At 37.7% G+C, this 21,297-nt stretch overlaps 1 protein-coding gene across 2 annotated transcripts; it reads left to right on the top strand.

Annotated features, from left to right (window-relative positions):
* Positions 1 to 769: 769 nt before the first annotated feature.
* Positions 770 to 18,909, top strand: LOC124267551 (ras-related protein Rab-24-like). 2 transcript variants are annotated; one of them, XM_046702491.1, is made up of 8 exons: positions 770 to 858; positions 4,136 to 4,282; positions 6,527 to 6,595; positions 9,225 to 9,371; positions 9,910 to 10,009; positions 12,893 to 12,943; positions 14,018 to 14,080; positions 17,726 to 18,909. In XM_046702491.1, the coding sequence occupies exons 2-8, from the start codon at positions 4,160 to 4,162 to the stop codon at positions 17,788 to 17,790; spliced, it is 618 nt and encodes a 205-aa protein (XP_046558447.1). In that variant the 5' UTR covers positions 770 to 858; positions 4,136 to 4,159; the 3' UTR covers positions 17,791 to 18,909. The 2 variants fall into 2 exon arrangements, with proteins under 2 accessions (XP_046558447.1, XP_046558446.1); XM_046702490.1 differs by having other exon boundaries at positions 4,136 to 4,288.
* Positions 18,910 to 21,297: the final 2,388 nt, after the last annotated feature.

Genomic DNA, 21,297 nt, shown 5'->3' with positions numbered 1-21,297 from the left:
AACGTTTAATACACCAGTATTCCTAGTGAATATATATTTGAGATATGACGATCGAAGTTTCTGTCAACCATGTTGTATTTTACTTTCATGAAAGACGTCTTTGCTTACATTAAAGGTCACATGAGCTCATTTGTTTTATACATAAGATAAAAGTAAACAATAAAGGTGATCTTGAAGTGTGCTTAAAAATATTTCGCTATTTTATCATTGATATATTTGCATTTTGCAAATTCTACAATCAAGCCCGTGTTTTACTTTTTAAAAACACTATATGTATGCCTTGTGGGAAAATAACATGTCCGGCCTAAGTCTTTAAAAGTATTTGAGCTTCTGAACATTAAAACTAAAATGATATGAAACCTATTTTCCCACCCTCCAATAAAATTAAATGTTGCCTTCACAATGACGCGTGCCAGCTGCCCTTGTGGCAATTGTTGTGCAATGAATTTTCTGTTATTCTTTTGTTACATAGATGTAACGTGTTACCTAATTTTCCTGAACACGTATTAATTACGTAACCTTATACCAAGCGTACAGCTGCAAATCTGGGCACGACCGACGCTCGGCTGGCAACATGTGGCTTGTCTTTTGAGCTGTCTTGGTAGATATTTTTTTATGTTGACTCGCCATATCATGGTCTTACATTCCAGCATAGCAATATCAAATATACGTTCGGACCCATTTTCGACTGGCCAATTGGAATCCGTTTTCATATTATTTTCAAGTATGCTTTTTCACGCTAAAATATCATAGGTGGAGCCTTTTCAAGGGGGGTTACTCTAACGGTTGTTCATTTGTGGAAAACACCCTTTCAGTTTTTCCGCAGTGGTTACATTGGCACAAGTCGACCTTTCTAGTGTGAGTAAATACTTTCGATTTATGTTTACATTGAATATCGAATGTCCGTTTACTTTTTTTTACAGTTTTCACGGTGATGTTGGTTTGTTTAAGATAATGAACCTAGATGGTGGTCATAAGTCATTTATATTAACAGTGATGAGTATAAATCAGGTTGTCCTAAATCGAAATTATTTCTATCGCCCCGAGACGTTGGCTTGTCAAACAGTCTAACAAGACCTTGGCTCATGACATGGATTTTGCCCAGCTTTTTGACCTATCGGAAAGATGACCCACCAAACAAGTTCTTCATAGGTCAACACCTCTCAAGACGGGAGGGGCATTTATGTTTTGTTTTATAATGTGCGATAAGAATTTTATAATGGTAATGTCAGCCAAATTGACTACTGTTTCAGACAAAGAGAATTCACTGATGGATGATGATCCCAAATAACTAAGTATAAGATATATACCATAACAGAGTATGTTTAGAAAGTGTCATTAGCTATGACACTTTCTGTGAATCACTTGTCTTTTAATTGTCCAAATTCTATTCGGTATCTATGTTTGTGTACTAAATTGATGTATTTATATCCTGATTATTTCATGATTACCAATTGCAATGTTATGTATGGCTGCTTTCTGAATGAAAAACTGGAGAACGTATGATGCAAAACAAATTTCCCTTGGGACAATAAAGAATTATCTTATCTTATCTTACCTTTGTGTCATGGGGTTTGAGGGACATCGTGAGTTCACTTCACAAAATGTGAGTTTACTCATACCACTGTATACATGGTATGCAAAATACATACAACTGATTATTGTCCTTCACTGTTTGAACATAACTGTATCATTCCATTTAATATTGTTACAGAAGTAAACTCTATGTTTACTCCTTAGCACTATTAGTCTTGCAGTTTGACAGGAAGTAATGTGCATTTAAGTTTTGTTGTTTTTCTGTGAGAAAGTCCAGATTCACTTCACTACACCACTTATGGCTTTGTTGTGCAAAGGGTTTGTTGCCCGACATTTGCACCGAATAAGGTTTATTACCTTGTAACACATGTAATATATATCATGATATATCCTTGTTGCAATATTTTTCATGAGTAGCCTACACTCCTCACTTGGCCATGGGGTATTGATTCCCCACATGGGTACAATGTGTGAAGCCATTTCTGGTGTCCCCCACCGTGATATTGCTGGAATATTGCTAAAAGCGGTGTAAAAACCATACTCATTCACTCACTTTGCCATGTCAGTCATGTGTGCAATCATCAGGGTTAGGTGCCAATTGTGTTGAAACATCTTTTACACTGGCTGCATGTTATTTTATGCCACAGATATCAATATTACAGTTGTGATGACATCCTGCAAAACAATGATAAATGCTGTGTATGGGAAAAACAAACAAGTGTTGGATGATGAATCTGCTTGAGCAATGCTTCATCATGTTCATAGCAGCAGGGCACTGTGGAACTTGGATGAATAGGTTTCTTATTCACCTTTGTCACTCATGGTGTCTTCAAGGTTATCATTCGAAATTAAACAGTTTGTACTCGCAAGCTTTCTGTCCTAGCACTCAGGTGAACCAGATTTGTATGATTATGGTTATCATAATGGCCTCCAGAGCTACAGATAACTTTTTGGGTCATTGAGTTATGTACTCAATTGTGTTCATCTCAATTGGGTATCCTAATTATCCTTTGAGTAAACAAATAAATTGTACTCACCTCACTCAAACTCAATTGGGTATTTTGCCATTTTCCATTAATTTTTAAAATATAATAAAGTTTAAGTGTTAGTGTTTGTTATTTATATTTGATCTGTAATATGAAAAACGATAAGAAAGACTGCAAGTTGTCAAGTTCATGTCCTGAAATAGAACCTCTCAGTATACCTCAGTTATTTCATCTATTCACCAGTATGCAAGCTAAGATTTGACATTTTTAGTGTACGCACATTTATTGAGTATTTACAAAAATTCAAGCATACTTGTACGCAATAGACTTGATAGAAATTGACTTTTCACATAAATATTTGCGTATTTTACGCAGATACGCAGCTTATCTGTACCTCTGTGCCTCCGTTATTATCACCAGCAACATCTGTTATCAGCACTGCATCTGTAGTTGTCATCGCTTCCTCAGTTATTATCACCAGCAGCATCTGTTATCACCACTGCATCTGTAATTGTCATCGCTGCCTCAGTTATTATCACCAGCAACATCTGTTATCACCACTGCATCTGTAATTGTCATCGCTGCCTCAGTTATTATCACCAGCAACATCTGTTATCGGCTCTGCATCTGTAATTGTCATCACTTCCTTTGTTATTATCACCAGCAACATCTGTTATCACCACTGCATCTGTAATTGTCATCGCTGCCTCAGTTATTGTCACCAGCAACATCTGTTATCGGCTCTGCATCTGTAATTATCATCACTTCCTTTGTTATTGTCACCAGCAACATCTGTTATTGGCTCTACATCTGTAATTGTCATCACTTCCTTTGTTATTATCACCAGCAACATCTGTTATCACCACTGCATTAGTAATTATCATCGCTTCCTTTGTTATTGTCACCAGCAACATCTGTTATCACCACTGTGTTAGTAATTGTCATCACTTCCTTTGTTATTGTCACCAGTAACATCTGTTATCACCACTGTGTTAGTAATTATCATCGCTTCCTTTGTTATTGTCATCAGCAACATTTGTTATCGGCTCTGCATCTGTAATTGTCATCACTTCCTTTGTTATTGTCACCAGCAACATCTGTTATCACCACTGTTAGTAATTATCATCGCTTCCTTTGTTATTGTCACCAGTAACATCTGTTATCACCACTGTGTTAGTAATTGTCATCACTTCCTTTGTTATTGTCACCAGTAACATCTGTTATCACCACTGTGTTAGTAATTGTCATCACTTCCTTTGTTATTGTCACCAGCAACATCTGTTATCGGCTCTGCATCTGTAATTGTCATCACTTCCTTTGTTATTGTCACCAGCAACATCTGTTATCGGCTCTGCATCTGTAATTGTCATCACTTCCTTTGTTATTGTCACCAGCAACATCTGTTATCACCACTGGATCTGTTAGGGCTTCGATTCCCCACATGGGTACAATGTGTGGAGCACATTTCTGGTGACCTCTGCTGTGATATTGCTGGAATATTGCTAAAAGTGGCGTAAGTCTGTACTAACTCACTAAATCACTGTAACTGTCATCACTGAGATTCATGCTTTCTTTATGCCTCTGTTACCATTGTCCACTATTTGTTATTTCAGTGCCTATGATGACCAAGAGTTCTGATGGCAGGAAGTAGAGTAGACATCAAAGTGGTTCTCTTGGGGAAGGCATACGCAGGAAAGACAAGTCTTGTTGAGCGCTACATCCATGACCGATTCAGTGGCGATGTGGTGCCATACCAGAATGTAATGGTTTGACGGTTTGCTGCACTCTTCAGTTGCCTGAATCCTTATCAGAGGGCTCTCTCTTAAGCAGAATAAGTGTCAGGGCTTTGTCTTACCCAAAAGAGAGGCATATATTTGGCCCAAATGTCATTAAGTTTCCCAATCTGGAATATAATATTTCCAGTTTTCTACCGATGGTACAGATGTTTTGAAGGGATTTATATTTTGTTTCAGGAGCAATAAATTAGGGAGGGGTTTTAATGCCTGGTTTATATTATTGCATTTAGTGCACTGTTGAAATACTATGTAGAAATTCCTCTGAATTTGGGAGCATAAAATCTTACTAGAAAATCCCAATTTTGACCAAAATTATTTGGAATTTGCCTGAGAAGAGCAAATAGTTTTGAATGAGAGAAATCCCCCTGAGATTGCCCGGCTTGCGTACTGTTATATGTCTCTGGTTCGTCAGTGTACTAATATGTTCATGATTTACTAACAACTGAATGTGTTGTATTGTTTACTTCTGAAATCATTGTGTTTGATTTAACAGAAATTCACTGACATTATTTTCTTGTACTCCTGGGTCCTGATCCACAAGGTTCGCCACGCCAAAGGCACGGGTTTGATTCCCCACATGGGTACAATTTGTGAAGCCCATTTCTGGTGTAAACCGCCGTGATGTGGCTAGAATATTGCTAAAAATGGCGTAAAACCAAACTCAGTCAGTCAGTCTTGTTACTTTACAGTTTACTACAGGTTTGCAAATGTGGATCGGGACATTGTATTTTCTATAAAGAAAAGCATGTTGTACTGCTATCATATCTCCCAGCTAAGCAGCCTGTCTCACAGTCACTGAACCACATTATTATTCCTACTGCCTAGCCCTCCCTGCAATGCTATAGCCCTAAATGAAGCACGTCTAGATCGCCCAGGTTCTGAATTTCCCATCTGACTAGGGATCCTTTTCAATTTATTTGTTAACAGTAAAAATAACAGTTACTATCAAAATTAAATATATTTAGGGACTAAGTTTAAGTCTAAGCTACACGCAAAGATTGTCCAACATAAGTCACTGGAAACTTCAGGAAACTATTGAAATCCAAGGAAAGAATCCAGCCTTTAACAGAGACCCAGGCATATACCTCCTCCACTGTGCTGTAATCACCCACCACAAACAGACATTGTTATTGTATTGTTGTTATTGTTGTCATTCTCAGTTATTACTTGTTATTACATCCAGCTCTATCACTACACCATCGCTGTACTGCTTCGGCTTATGTCTCATTAATTAGTTGGCTTTGTCGCTTGTTGTCTGTATAATGTTTTAACTTTGTCATTTTATTGTTATCTTTGTACATAAGCATGATAAATCCTACAGTGTGTTTACAAGTCATCGTGTACATTATAAACTGTAACCGCCTCCGTGGTGTAGTGGTTAGAGCGTCCGCCCGGAGAGCGGAAGGTCGCGGGTTCAATCCCAGACCGCGTCATACCAAAAGACGTTAAAATATGGTACTTGTTGGTCCCTGCCTGGCGCTCGGCATTAATGGGTACAACAAGGACTGGTTGGCTCGGAGTCAGTATAATGTGTCTGAGTGGGGTATTCAAGCTTCACTGCGGCATGGTGGGCTATAAAACCAGCTGCAGTCTGGGCTAGTACAAGCAGCCATACACATGCATGCACGTCGTCATATGAGCAAAATATTATCAAGCACGACGTTAAACCCAATTTCACCTCATCTCACCTATAAACTGTATGTGGATCCTCAGTAATCGACTGATAAAGGGGCAAAAGTAGCTCTGAAACATTGTTACAAAGGTTAAAAGAAGATGTTATTAATTAGAAAAGGTCATGCATTTATATTACTGCTATACTCAAATGTTTACTGTTAGCATATTAAATACCATTAATATATTGTTTATAATATACAAATTCTAAATGCTTTCTCAGTAGTCACAGGTGATGGGGTAGCCCAGTGGTTAAAGCGTTTGCTCATCACACCTAAGACCTGGGTTCGATTTCCCACACGTGGGTTCAATGTGCGAACCAATCTCTGGTGTCCCCCGCTGGGATATTGCTGGAATATTGCTAAAAGCAGAGAAAACCATTCTCACTCACTCACTCATTACAAAGAATAAATGAATGTGTTGTAATAAGAGCCCTGTATTGATGCCACTGGTGTGTTGAAATGTTTACTGGCTACTTAGTCTATTCAATATTCAATATTGTTATTCTATTATGTCTATTTTGTTTTGTTTCTCCAGACAATCGGGGCAGCTTTTGGTGCAAAGAAGATTGATGTTGATGGACAGTCCCTTGTGATGGGAATATGGGTTAGTATGATAGAATCCTGCACATGCTAAATGTGTATTGGCTGTTCTTATACCTTATTTACCTTTGAAGTTAACAACAGCAAGAAATGTTTGAACAACTAAAGAGCCAGATATCAATAGAGGTTGACTGGTCATTTTTTTGTTGACATTTAACTTCATCTTAAACTTTCATTACTTTATAAGTTTGATTTGATAATTTGCGGCGGGGGATTATGTCACCTTAGTGACAATGCTTGTTCTTTATCATTTCACACATGGAGTAAGGGCAGTGGGGTAGCCTAGAGGTTAAAGCATTCGCTCGTCAAGCCGAAGACCCGGGTTCAATTCCCTACATGGGTACAATGTGTGGAGCCCATTTTTCTGGTGTCCCCTGTCATGCTATTGCTGGAATATTGCTAAAAGCGGCGTAATACCATACTCACTCACTTGATACTCCTGTTTCATCTGAAATATAGTGTTGATTGAAATTAAGCATTTATGTTCTCAAAACATGAAGCATATTTTATGTTAAAAGTATTTATATCACATGAACAATATAGATTCAGTTGTGTTCAGGATAACAATGCATATTGTGTCGTGTATAGAATTTCACGATGCCTAGTACATGGTGCAATGAGAATCATACTGATAGTGGTATCGTGATGTTCTCAAGTAGCACTATTATTAAAGACACCTGATTTGCACTCATTTGATTCACATGTATGAAAAATATAGATTCAGTTGTGTTAAGGATAATGATGCATATTGTATAGTATGACCAGAAATTATTGAGAATTTGTGGAATATGTTTAATTGGATTTCTAGTATAAACAACCTTGACCAGCTAGCAAGTGCTTGGTTTCATTCAAGAGAGACAACTCCGTTAATCCTTTTTCATTAGTTTGTGAAGAGTTATCCCCTTTGTTTACTTGCTAGCAGACGACATTTTCAGTGATTCTCAGTATTTATGATTAAGAGAAGAGGAAGTTGATTTTAGAGTATTATAACAAGGACATCAGATCAGCTAAAGTGATTTCAAGTAGAACAGGCATCCCTTTGTCCACTGTTTATCGTGTTTTGAAAAATATTGCAAATGGATATGGCATTGAGCACCAGGGAGGCGCAGGTAGGCCCAGAAAATTGACTGTCGGTGACAGGAGGCGGCTTGGTATTCTTGTTTCTAAAACAAACGAAGGAGTTTAGAAAACTTAAGGCTGGATATGATTGATAGAGGAACTGTGGTTGTCTGTAAGGAGACAATTAGAACTGAGCTGCATGCAATGGGTTGGCAGAAAAGTCGAGGAATTCCATCACCGATCATGAAACCTGAACAAAAGGAGCGAAGGTTGAACTGGTGCTTACAGCTTGAAATTTTAACTGGGACAATGTGATTTTCTCAGATGAAAGTTCTGTGTGGCTGTTTCCTAATACACTGAAATTCTGGACCAAACAAACTGAAAAACCTTTGTATCAGCGCCCAAAGTACAGTCCGAAATTTAACGTGTGGGTGGCATATCTGTGTTAGGGGCAACGCCCATCTGTGTATTTGAAGGGAATATGAACAGTGAGCGATACACAGATATTCTCGAGGGACATTTACTTCCATCTGCTCACGTGTTCTATGAAATTTTTGATTTTCCAGCAGGACAACGACCCAAAACATCGTTCAAAGCGTTCACAGGCCTGGTTTCGGACCCAAAATATGACATTATTAGATAGGCCAAGCTATAGCCCTGACCTAAATCCAATAGAAAATGTTGGGGGACTTATGAAGGAAAGTGTCAATAAGAAAAATCTGATAAATATTGCTGAAATGAAAGAAGAGGTGGTCCGATATTGGGACAGCATGGACCACGACTTTCTAACTTCTTTGATCAGTAGTATGCCCCGCCGCATTGAAGCCTGCATTGCTGCCCATGGTGACTTGACAAAATACTAACTGTTCGCCTGTCTTTGAATCTGGAGTTATGTTCTGCTAATATTCACATTTAATACGTGAGTAATGAGTGAAAAATAAAAACATTTACAATCTTTAAATTCTCAATAATTTCTGGTTGTACTGTATCGTGTATAGAATTTCATGATGCCTAGTACATGGTGCAATGAGGATCATACTGATAGTGGTATCGTGATGTCCTCAAGTAGCACTATTATTAAAGACACCTGACTTGCACTCATTTGAGTTCAGAGTCAATGTCTTTGAAAATTCTGATTCAGCATGGTACTCCAGAGATGCCAACCCACACGATTTTATCGTATTTGTTACGAAAAAACAACACAAAATACGCGATACAATAGCAGTAAAAATATACATGTACGCATTTTTGAAAATAATACATTAAATTAAATTATCAAATAGCATACGTAGCATACACAATAAATATCAACCACATTTTATTCAGTATCAAGCTATATATGGATACTTACTACTGATTAAGGTGAGTACAATGTTAATAGCAAGGTCTTGGACAATATATTTACATACTTTATTTAATATTAAAATTCTTTGGAAAAGTTAATACTAATTTTGGCAAAAAAAACCCGAATTTTTGTGTCAGTTTTTGGCCAAAATACTATTTGGGCTAGAGTAGGGTTGGCATCTCTGGTACTCTGAGTGTTTGTGAGTAAAGATTGGTTTATGTTATTTCAGGACACAGCAGGAAGTGAAAGGTACGAAGCTATGAGCAGAATCTACTACCGTGGTGCTAGGGCAGCCATCTTGTGTTTTGACATGACAGACAAGTCCAGCTTTGACCGCTCTCGATTCTGGATAGGAGAACTCAGGACACATGAGGAGGTGTGTTCAGCTTGTGGCTCACGGTTGATCAATTTGCTCAATACCGATTTAATGGGAAGGAAAGCAAGAATCATTAAGTAGTTCAGGAAAGTAACAGGCTAATTAATAAAAATCTGACATTGAGCATCTTAAGAGCATATTGAGCCTTCATAACTTCATGTCAGAGAATACGAATTAATTTATAATTCATGTGTGTGTGATACATCTACTGACAATAATGACGTGAACTTTGTTGCTTGGATTCCAAATTTAGTGCCTTTCCCATGCAAACTAACAAAAATTGTGACAGTGTTCAAAACTAGTTTATGATAATATTCTTAATTTCAATAATTTTGAGGAATTTGGAACGTTTTAATTCAAGTTAGGAGTTTTACTCTCATTTGCTGTGGTCTCTGGGGCGATTATCAACATCTAAGTAGGTCTAGATAAATCTGTGGTAAGGGATAGAAATAACAGTTTGAAGATTCTCTCTCAGTTGAGTGAGATATTTAGCTTGTTGTTAAGAACTGGACTTAAAGGAGTTGTTTGTTTACTGCAGAGCTGCAAGATCTACCTGTGTGGTACGAAGAAGGACTTAGTGACCATTGATCCAGAGGCCAGGCGGGTAAACCAGAGAGCAGCGAAGGCATTGGCTGATGGTACGATTCTTGGATACATCCAGATACATATACTATGATACACCACCTTACTTCAGCCTTGAATACATCCAGATACATATCCTATGATACACCACCTTACTTCGCCTTGAATACATCCAGATACATATACTATGATACACCACCTTACTTCGCCTTGAATACATCCAGATACATATGCTATGATACACCACCTTACTTCGCCTTGAATACATCCAGATACATATCCCATAATACAGCACTTTCTTATTCCTTGGATACATCCAGATACATATGCTATGATACACCACCTTACTTCGCCTTGAATACATCCAGATATATATACTATGACACACCACCTTACTTCGCCTTGAATACATCCAGATACATATGCTATGATAAACCACCTTACTTCTCCTTGAATACATCCAGATACACATACTATAATACACCACCTTACTTCACCTTGGATACATCCAGATACATATCCCATAATACAGCACTTTCTTATTCCTTGAATACATCCAGATACATATCCTATGATACACCACCTTACTTCACCTTGGATACATCCAGATACATATGCTATGATACACCACCTTACTTCACCTTGGATACATCCAGATACATATACTATGATACACCACCTTACTTCGCCTTGAATACATCCAGATACATATGCTATGATACACCACCTTACTTTGATGATCCAGATACATCCAGATACATATGCTATGATATACATCCAGAATACATCCAGATACTATGCTATGATACACCACCTTACTTCACCTTGAATACATCCAGATACATATACTATGATACACCACCTTACTTCACCTTGAATACATCCAGATACATATACTATGATACACCACCTTACTTCACCTTGGATACATCCAGATACATATACTATGATACACCACCTTACTTCTTACATCCAGATGGATATGATCCAGATACATATACATATGATACACCACCTTACTTCACCTTGGATACATCCAGATACATATGCTATGATACACCACCTTACTTCACCTTGGATACATCCAGATACATATGCTATGATACACCACCTTACTTCACCTTGGATACATCCAGATACATATGCTATGATACACCACCTTTGGATACATCCAGCCTTGGATACATCCAGATACATATGCTATGATACACCACCTTACATCCAGATACATATCCTTGGGATATACATCCAGATACATATGCTATGATACACCACCTTACTTCATCCTTACATGATACATCCAGATACATATGCTATGATACACCACCTTACTTCACCTTGGATTGGATACATCCAGATACATATGCTATGATACACCACCTTACTTCACCTTGAATACATCCAGATACATATACTATGATACACCACCTTACTTCACCTTGAATACATCCATATACATGATACACCACCTTACTTCACCTTGGATACATCCAGATACATATGCTATGATACACCACCTTACTTCACCTTGGATACATCCAGATACATATACTATGATACACCACCTTACTTCACCTTGGATACATCCAGATACATATACTATGATACACCACCTTACATCACCTTGAATACATCCAGATACATATACATGATACACCACCTTACATCACCTTGGATACATCCAGATACATATCCCATAATACAGCACTTTCTTATTCCTTGAATACATCCAGATACATATCCTATGATACACCACCTTACTTCACCTTGGATACATCCAGATACATATCCCATAATACAGCACTTTCTTATTCCTTGGATACATCCAGATACATATGCTATGATACACCACCTTACTTCATCCAGATACCTATGAATACATCCAGATACATATCCTATGATACACCAGCTTTCCTTGGATACATCTTGCATATGCTATGATGCACCACCTTCACTGGATACATCCAGATACATATACTATGACACACCACCTTACTTGATGCCTTGAATACATCCAGATACATATGCTATGATACACCACCTTTCTTCGCCTTGAATACATCCAGATACATATGCTATGATAAACCACCTTACTTCGCATTGGATACAACCAGATACATATACTATGATACACCACCTTACTTCGCCTTGGATACATCCACATACATTACTATGATACACCACCTTACTTCGCCTTGAATACATCCAGATACATAACCTATGATACACCACCTTACTTCTCCTTGAATACATCCAGATACATATGCTATGATACACCACCTTACTTCACCTTGGATACATCCAGATACATATACTATGATACACCACCTTACTTCGCCTTGAATACATCCAGATACATATTCTATGATACACCACCTTACTTCACCTTGAATACATCCAGATACATATACATGATACACCACCTTACATCACCTTGGATACATCCAGATACATATGTTATGATACACCACCTTACTTCACCTTGATACATCCAGAAACATATCCTATGATACACCACCTTACTTCACCTTGGATACATCCAGATACATATGCTATGATACACCACCTAACTTCACCTTGGATACATCCAGATACATATGCTATGATACACCACCTTACTTCGCCTTGGATACATCCAGATACATATGCTATGATACACCACCTTACTTCACCTTGGATACATCCAGATACATATGCTATGATACATCACCTTACTTCGCCTTGAATACATCCAGATACATATGCTATGATACACCACCTTACTTCGCCTTGGATACATCCAGATACATATGCTATGATACATCACCTTACTTCACGCTGAGATGTGTTAAATCTTACTCACTCACTCTGTATTTAAATAATGAAACAGACTGTAATTCAAATACTATTCCTATTGCCGTGAGTCCACCTCACTCACTGACTGTCTTATATTTTCACAGATTGCATGTCTGATATATACGAGACATCCAGCAAGACTGGAGAAAACATCAGTAAGTGTGTCAAGTGTTTGATCGGCATTTTACAAGTTGATGACTAATAAGAAAGGTATGATGATACTTTATGGACAACGATATAACTATATTAGAACCAATACCAAAACGTAACATCGTTGATGTTATAAAGAACAGGGATTTACAGGACGTGAATTACTGCGTCCTATACGCATAACAATTGACAATGGACAGCAACAACATTTATTAGCGCGTCCACAGGGACTCAGAAAAGGTCCAAATACTTTTTGTACAAATTCCAATCAAGTGACAATTAGTTATCACTGAGTTTGCTACTAGCTGGGTTATGGTATTATTTGCAGTTTAATTACAGTAACAATGTGATGATCATGATACACAATACAATAACAGTATTAATAATATTATTTAAGTGTCTGGGACCCCCATTTTTTTGTCCAGGACCCCTGAAAGTTAAGAGTATGAGTCCCAGGGACCCTCAAATACAGGACTCCATGTAAATCCCTGAAAGAAGTTGTCATCCATAAAGTATCATACCTTTCTTGTGTCCCAAGTGTTGGTGTATATTGATGTGCTAGGTACTACATGTACCATACTAAGTGCACAAGTTTTACGGAGTAGTGGTGTAGCCTAGTGGTTAAAGCGTTCGCTCATCACACCGAAGACCCGGCTTCGATTCCCCACATGGATACAGTGTGAAACCGATTTCTGGTGTTCCCGTCGTGATATTGCTAAAAGCGGCATTAAACCTCACTCACTCACTCATTCACTCACATACGTTTTACTGTTTATTGTTGAGTTGGTCACACAAGACTGTCACTTTCACTGTACACTGACATGTTGGCCACAAAGTTTCACACTGACAGATTTTCCATCATCTTATTGCACTGAAAGATATTTCATGATTTGTACTGGAAAAAGCTTGATACTTTTTCCAGATTAAATTATCTCAAATGGTTAGATATTATTCCAGAATAGCTAGGAATATTATCTTGGGGTCGATTATAGATCCTAATCACTTATGATAGCATGTTGTTGTTTTTGTCAAATGTGATTCAAGAGTTTTAACAAGTTCGCTTTTCCCCTTTTTTCCAGAAGAGTTGTTTGAACAGATAGCCAAAGAGTACCTGGCATCCGTCAAACCAGAAACACCAGAGAGTAAGTATAAGTGTAACGGCAAGTTTCTTAGCGGTTGACAGTTTGATACATGGGAGTTAGCTCCCTTGTGTACGGATGCTTGAAGTGAGCGGAAAATATGAGTGCGATGTGGTTTGCGAATTTCCAAGTCATGGTGTACTCTGATACAGCATAATGTTGCACGTACTTTATAGTCAGTAGCAGCACTAACAGAGCCAGCACGAACGAGTCAAACGTTGAAGTCTGTGTCGTTACGATTGCGAGACTGTTTGCCCGTGAGGGGATTGAATCTTGGACTGCGAATGCGATGATATGTGCAAATGCGAAATACAAATTGACTGGAATCTGACCTCTCCTGTTGTTCTTCGATCTTGGAAACATTACAATAAGAACCATGTAATTCCTACACTTTTGTTGAATGAGATGCTGATTAGCATACATTCAGACTGCAGAGCTTGTCGTAAGTTTTCACTATTCCCAATGATCATTTAAAGCCAGGAAACAGATGCTTTTACTGTTTAGTCAGGTGTAAATATTTCAGTGAAGGGAATTCTTTGTCAGTGACCGTACATTGATGACTTCAGACACAATGTCACACATCTTCGACAATATTTTGGCCTATATTATATATATTGGGGTATATGCACTCACTTTAGCTTCCTATTGATGCAATAAAAGACTTATTATCCCTTACGACTTGCCTGAAATCGATAATTGAAACTTCGAGGCGAACAGCTTCCAAGCAGAGAACACTTGCCATGTATGGAATGTAACCAGTTGCTCCTTTCATCGAAAAACTGTCTCACACGGTGTTGTCGGTGTTTGCCTAACTGGTTTCAATCACAAGTTGTTTGTAGGATATTCGTAAAGTGGGCTCCAAGGGACATAACTGTATGGTGTTCACTTGAGATAATGTTTGGCCGGTAGAGGGCTCAAGAGTCGATTTAATGTAACGTTGCATTAATTCATTCGAACTTTTGGATTAAATATTTTAATCTAAACACGTAATATTTGGTATTTTAGTATATGGTAGCTTCCCTGAAGGCTGATAGTTAGTATTATTGAGAAAATTGCATTATTTATTTTTAGGTGAGGTGAGGTGAAATTGGGTTTATCGTCGTGCTTGAGAATATTTCGCTCATATGACGACGTGCATGCGTGTGTATGTGTATGTGCGGCTGCTTGTACTAGCCCAGACTGAAGCTGGTTTTATAGTGCTAGCCCACTGAGATACCATGCCGCAGTGAAGCATGAATACCCCACTCAGACACATTATACTGACTCCGAGCCAACCAGTCCTTGTTGTACCCATTAATGCTGAGCGCCAGGCAGGGACCAACAAGTACCATAGTACCATATTTTAACGTCTTTTGGTATGACGCGGTTGGGGTATTTATTTTTAGAGAAGTGTGGTGTGATATAGTTCCTTTATGTCAACATATAAGCATACTTTCAGCAGCTTTTGTTATCAGGGGCTCGTAACCCAAAGCAGATTGTCTTTAATTAAGATTGTCTCGTTAATTAAGTTCGATAATCACAATGTGTAAGCCCATTTCTTTATTTTATTGCGGAATATTGCTTAAAGCGGCGTCAAACTAGAAGCAATCTTTAAAGGATAAGACATACTTTCCTTAATCGTTGTGTAACTAGAAGCAATCTTTAAAGTTAAGACAATCCTTAAAAGGCAAGTTAGCGACTGTGTTTAAGGTGTACCCCTGACCAACCTTTAAGCAGTCATTAACTGGTCGTAATCCATATCAACCTATTAAATGACACTTTCCACTACGTGAGAAATGGGTTGAGGTTGAGTTGGGTTTTGTCACATCGGCATTATTCCAGCCATATAGTGACGAGAACAAGTTTGCATTAATAAACATTGTAAGTACATACTCGGAATGAGTTTTATTTCAAAAACATATATTCATTACATTGTCATTTAAAAGCAGAAAAAGTCATAGCATCAAATTTGAAGGCAGGCAATTTGTTAGTCACATTTCACAGTTACAATTTATGATAGTCACATTTCACAGTTACAATTTATGATACAGATCAACTTCCCTCAGGTAGTTCACTATCAGATGAGTGCTCACGCGGGAGAACAGATCTTTCAGGTTTGTTTCATCATAATGTGAGTCCCTTGCAGATGATAAGTCCACGCATTCAAGCAGAATACGTGAGAAATGGGAACAAACGAAGAATCCATAATGTCAACCGTGTATTCCGCGACAGAAATAATCCGTTAGACACATTGAATAATGATGAAATACAAGCAGGATTCAGACTCAACAGACCACAGAGTTTTTAACTGTGTCATTTAATCAAAGATGATGTTGCACATCCTACATGTTGGTCAAATGCTCTAAGTGTATGACTACAAATAGTGATAGCACTTTGTTATTATGCAACTGGGAGTTTCGTGACCGTTTGTGCAGATGTACAAGGTTTATCAAAAATGAAAGCTTCAACATGTCACCTCGGTGTCTCAACATCATTGTGCAAACATGCCAATGAGTATTATAATATTTCCAAAACACAAGTAACTGTTGAAAAACAGAAAATGAAAGCTGATTTCAACCAAATAGCTGATTTTCCAAATGTGCTTGGATCTATAGACGGTTCCATAATCCCAATCAAAGCGCCAACAAATGTTTATTTGATCAAGGCTTGGTGGGAGATGGTTGGTTGCTAGGAAACAGTGGGTATGCATGTGCTACATGGATGACGACTCCTATATTGAATCCTACCAGACCAAATGAACTACGGTATAACATCTCTCAGCGTAAAACTCGAAACTAAAGTGAAAGGACAATTGGTGTTTGGAAAATGAGATTTCATTGTTTTCACAAATCTGGAGAGTGCATGCTATTTGAATCTTCAAAATGTTGCCAAAGTAATAGTTGCAACAGCAAGGCTGCACAGTATTTGCATTGCAAATGGCCTCCCACTTCATGATGAACTTGATGAAAATAAAGACGATGACAACGAAGATGAGGATGATGATAACTTCTTAATTCGTGGAAATCAACAACAAAGAAATGGTTTTGGAGTTATAATATTTTCAAGGAAATGAAAGTTCAACAGAAAAAGAGCAACGTGTAAAACAAAATTCAACATGCATAATCTTTGTAAATATTGCGAAACGTCCAGCTTTCAAACTATTTCATTTGTCGATATATGGTTTTAACAGCTGAAAAATCTTTTCAAAACGGGGAATCCCATTGTCTTTAACCTTGCCTTAAGCTGTCTATATTTTGAGTTACGCTTTTTATGGAACGTCTAACAAACACTTAAGGATTGTTTAGCGAATGCTTTGTGATACACTACTTAATTTTTGTAATGACGTTACTAAAGCGTTTGTTAACCATGCTTTGGGAGCAAATTTAACGACTGCTTCGAGTTACGAGCCCCAGGTCACAAGGTTGTAAGGCCAGAGTTTGATGTGGTGAAGAAAATGGGTTTTAATCTGTACGTTCATCTCCATTCTCCATCTCATCATAACACATCAGGCTATGGTTTACCTAATAACCAACTCCAGTTGACAAGATTATTGCCAGCAATACATTTGTGTCCAAAGTCTGCTGGGTCTAACTGCATGGTTTGGGAAGCATATTTAGATGTTCTTATTCAACAAAACTCCTTGTATAATGGGTTGGGTTTTGTTTTCAGAAGTAAAAGATTCTTTTGTATTACGCGAATTCCGCAAGTCCGGATGTATTTGTAAAGGCAGCTGACCTATCCCATGATGCCATGATGCTGACGTGAAGGACGCTGTCATGCACGAAGGTCAAGTTCAACACAGTTGCCATGGGGATGGCAGTCTTGACTGACAAGGGGACGAGGCAGGAGAAGGAAGGACCATTCATTCTGGATATTTCTCCAGAAATCATTTTACAATTTAATCGATATCTGATATTGCCAAATCTCTGCTTGCTTGCAGCCCTCTTTAATGACTTGAATGGTACATTGGTACCTTCATTACCCCAGTTTTGTGAAAATGGGATTTTTAAAAGCTCATTTGTTGTGTTCGTGTGACAAGGAACTGTTGTCATTTGAAATACACAGCAGGATACTAAAGCATATTTCAGGTCTTGTGCTCAGTTGGGTCGGTGTCTGCCTGCCTGCCTGTCTGCATGTAGGGTGGCTTAGTGGATAAAGTGCTGGTCACATTCAATACCCAGGTTCAAATATAAACATGAAAGGAAGTCTAATATTTTTGCAGTTTGCAATATTTATTATTTTTTATATGAAACTCAATTTAAACCAATATTCAATAAAATCATAAAGTTGATGCATGCAGACAGGCAGACAAATTTCTATTTCCTAAGAGGATCAGGCAAACCACTTTCCTAAGAGGATCAGGCAAACCAATATGATTCTTATATTTTTCAGGGTCAATTTGAAGTTAATTTCCTATCTATCAGTTTTGCAAACTGACATGCAAACGATAACGAAAAACTTGATATATTTTTTTATGTTTTCATTTAATAAGCAAAAACAAATTGCTCTTTCCTGACCTTGAACCTAAAAATATTTTGAGATTTATGTTATAACCTTATTATAGTCCGTAAAATTATTCCATGTTGAATATGCTGAAAGCATTAAATGATATTATTCCTGCAACCCATGCTTGTTGTAAGAGGTGACCAATAAATCGTGAGGTGAGACTCGCTTCCTTGGTTAATGCATGTCAACAAATCCCAGTTGTGTCAATGTTCATAATGTCTATCACTGGGTAGTCTGGTCCAGACTCAGTTATTTACAGATGACATTTATATAGCTGGAATATTGCAGTGTATAGCACTAAACAACAAACAAACAAACAAATAGTACAATGCATGCAGGGGTTGAAATAACCCATTGCCCGACGTCCGAGTCAAGTGTTTTTTTCTGTCGGGCAAGCAAATTTGTATATCACACTGTACCAGTGTCCAGTTGACTTTCCACTGTTAATTATGTTGTTTATTTTAAAAAATCAACAAGAAAACGGCCGGTATAGTGGAAAAATTATCAGGGCAAGTGATTTTACATGTGCCACTGTACCGGAGTACACTAGCAATTTTAAAGTTATTTCCACCCCTGGCATGTTGGCGATATTATATTCAGTTTATAGCTTGTTATTGTCTTACTCTTTAAGCAGATGTGTTTTGTAGTGAAACTCCTTTTTAAAGAATCTTGTTTCCAATACAACAGAGATGTTACATGTTTTCTATCACAACTTTGTTATAGTTATTTGTTTTGTGTACAGTAATTGATTTTTCTCTGAAGGAAAACATTTTTATAGTGGGCATGCTCAGAAAAGAAATCTTAATAATCTTCAAGTTTGTTTTTAACAGACAATGTGATTGGGTGAATGATTGTGTCAATTTTTGTTTTCCAAAATACACACTATTGTGCCCCACTTACAGCAACAATCCTTGAAGATGTTTGTTTTACCAATCATCGCCAGGCATCCAGCATCAAATCTATATGTTTCATGTGATAACACTTTAAATTTATTGTGTTATTTCAAAGATTGAGATATGTTGAAATTACTTTATCCAGACAATTTTTGACTCAAATTGTCCAGATAAGTGAGATTATCGTTAAACATACAGGGTTATCTTGTACCTCAAATATGTAATGAGTACTTCTGTCTGTGATCGCCATGGATACTCACAATGGTGCACTAATGACTAATGAATAAATTCAAGGTTCCAGTACATTCACAGTGAATCAGTGGAGCAGCTGACAGCAGGGTACACTGGAGGTTGTCGTTCTTCAAACATCGGAATCAGTGTTAAAGCAGCACTAACTCTCTACTAACTCTCACTCACTCAAAATTAGAAAGAGATAGAGGCATTTTTTTTATGTTTTAAACATTTTACAGGAATTCAAGCTGCACTATAAGGTGAATGTAATTGTTCTCAAATAGCGTTTGGCAGTGCAGAGTTGCTTCCCTTTACTTCAAGAGCACATCAAAGGATCCAACCTTGCCCAACCAAGCATAGAAATTCAAATTAGATGGCTTGTAATATTTGGGGCTGCTTTGTATGGTGTGTCAAAGTAATGTTTTTTTGGTATATTGTCTCCACTTATTCATGGCTTTTTGTGGGCAGTGGGGTAGCCTAGTGCTTAAGGCGTATGCTCGTCACGTCGAAGACCCGGGTTCGATTTCCCACATGGGTTCAATGTGTGAAGCCCATTTCTGGTGTCCCCCACCATGAAATTGCTGGAATATTGCCAAAAGTGGCGTAAAACTGAACTTTTATGAAGAGGTTAATATTAACAAGCAGCATCACTGCGACATTCCTCAAACTAAAACAACTGAAACTGAATTCAACCCTTCACACTCACGTTTTCTGTATGTATGAAGGGTGCAGTTTATTTGGTGCTGAACAATCATGAGTTGTCATAGCTGACATATAGATTTCATGATGTTTTACTGTTATATTTCTGATCTACATACCTATGTCAACAGGCTATTTACTCCAGGAAGTGTGAAGAAATGTCCATATTAGTTTATGTGAAGACTCTCTCTTATTAAAATCAGATGTAAATATGTTGCAAGCACTGATATCTGATTTTAATGAGATTGATCTTGAGGTAGACTTTTTGAGAATAAATTTCTTATTCATATATCATATATAAATTGTTCTGTGAATATGTCTGTACATTATGAAAAACGTCCCCAGTGATTTTTGTATGTCAGGGTGATATTGTCATGTTCAAACAAATGAAATGCTGAAATGCTTAAATGTCTCATTACGCAAAGGGATGTTGGAACACATCATCACTGTCACGCCTATGAAGTGCAGGACTGGTTGGAGTGATCAACGTTTCTATGGTATTCTCAGGATGAGAATAACTGATTATGGTGGTCATGCTGATTTATTACAACTGTAACTTGATGTGGACTGTATAGCATGGTGAATCTATTGTTCTCAAAAAAGACCACTTGTCAAGACAGACTAGCATAGCTAGAATCCATAAATCCTGAGAATCTACTTCTACTTCAGTGTTCAACCATGTGAGTTGCTTCTTTGACTTAAACATGTGAAGGTCTGCTTAGAATTGGTTTTCAGCAGTCCATGTTTGTCGAAAGAGTTGACTAGCGTGTTCAGGTTCTGTGACTTGGGTCATGCATGTCATTGTATCACATTGGCATAGGTTAATGCTGATGATGTCAATCACTTGATTGTCTGGTCCAGACTCAAATCATGTAGACTGCTGTCGTAAATACGTTGAACATTAATGACTGC

The sequence above is a fragment of the Haliotis rubra genome, unplaced genomic scaffold (assembly GCF_003918875.1).
Source record: "Haliotis rubra isolate DU_JTF1 unplaced genomic scaffold, ASM391887v1 Scf132, whole genome shotgun sequence".
NCBI classification, from domain to species: Eukaryota; Metazoa; Mollusca; class Gastropoda; order Lepetellida; family Haliotidae; genus Haliotis; species Haliotis rubra.
This window is presented reverse-complemented; position numbering and strand designations above follow the sequence as displayed.

What these genes read in the sequence shown, in the direction of transcription:
- LOC124267551 (XM_046702490.1), top strand. Translation starts at nt 4,160, where the DNA reads ATGGCAGGAAGTAGAGTAGACATCAAAGTGGTTCTCTTGGGGAAGGCA. An exon ending in AGCGAAGGCATTGGCTGATG is followed by an intron (nt 10,010 to 12,892) that starts GTACGATTCTTG and finishes ATATTTTCACAG; the next exon opens with ATTGCATGTCTGATATATAC. An exon ending in CAAACCAGAAACACCAGAGA is followed by an intron (nt 14,081 to 17,725) that starts GTAAGTATAAGT and finishes TTTTGTTTTCAG; the next exon opens with AAGTAAAAGATTCTTTTGTA.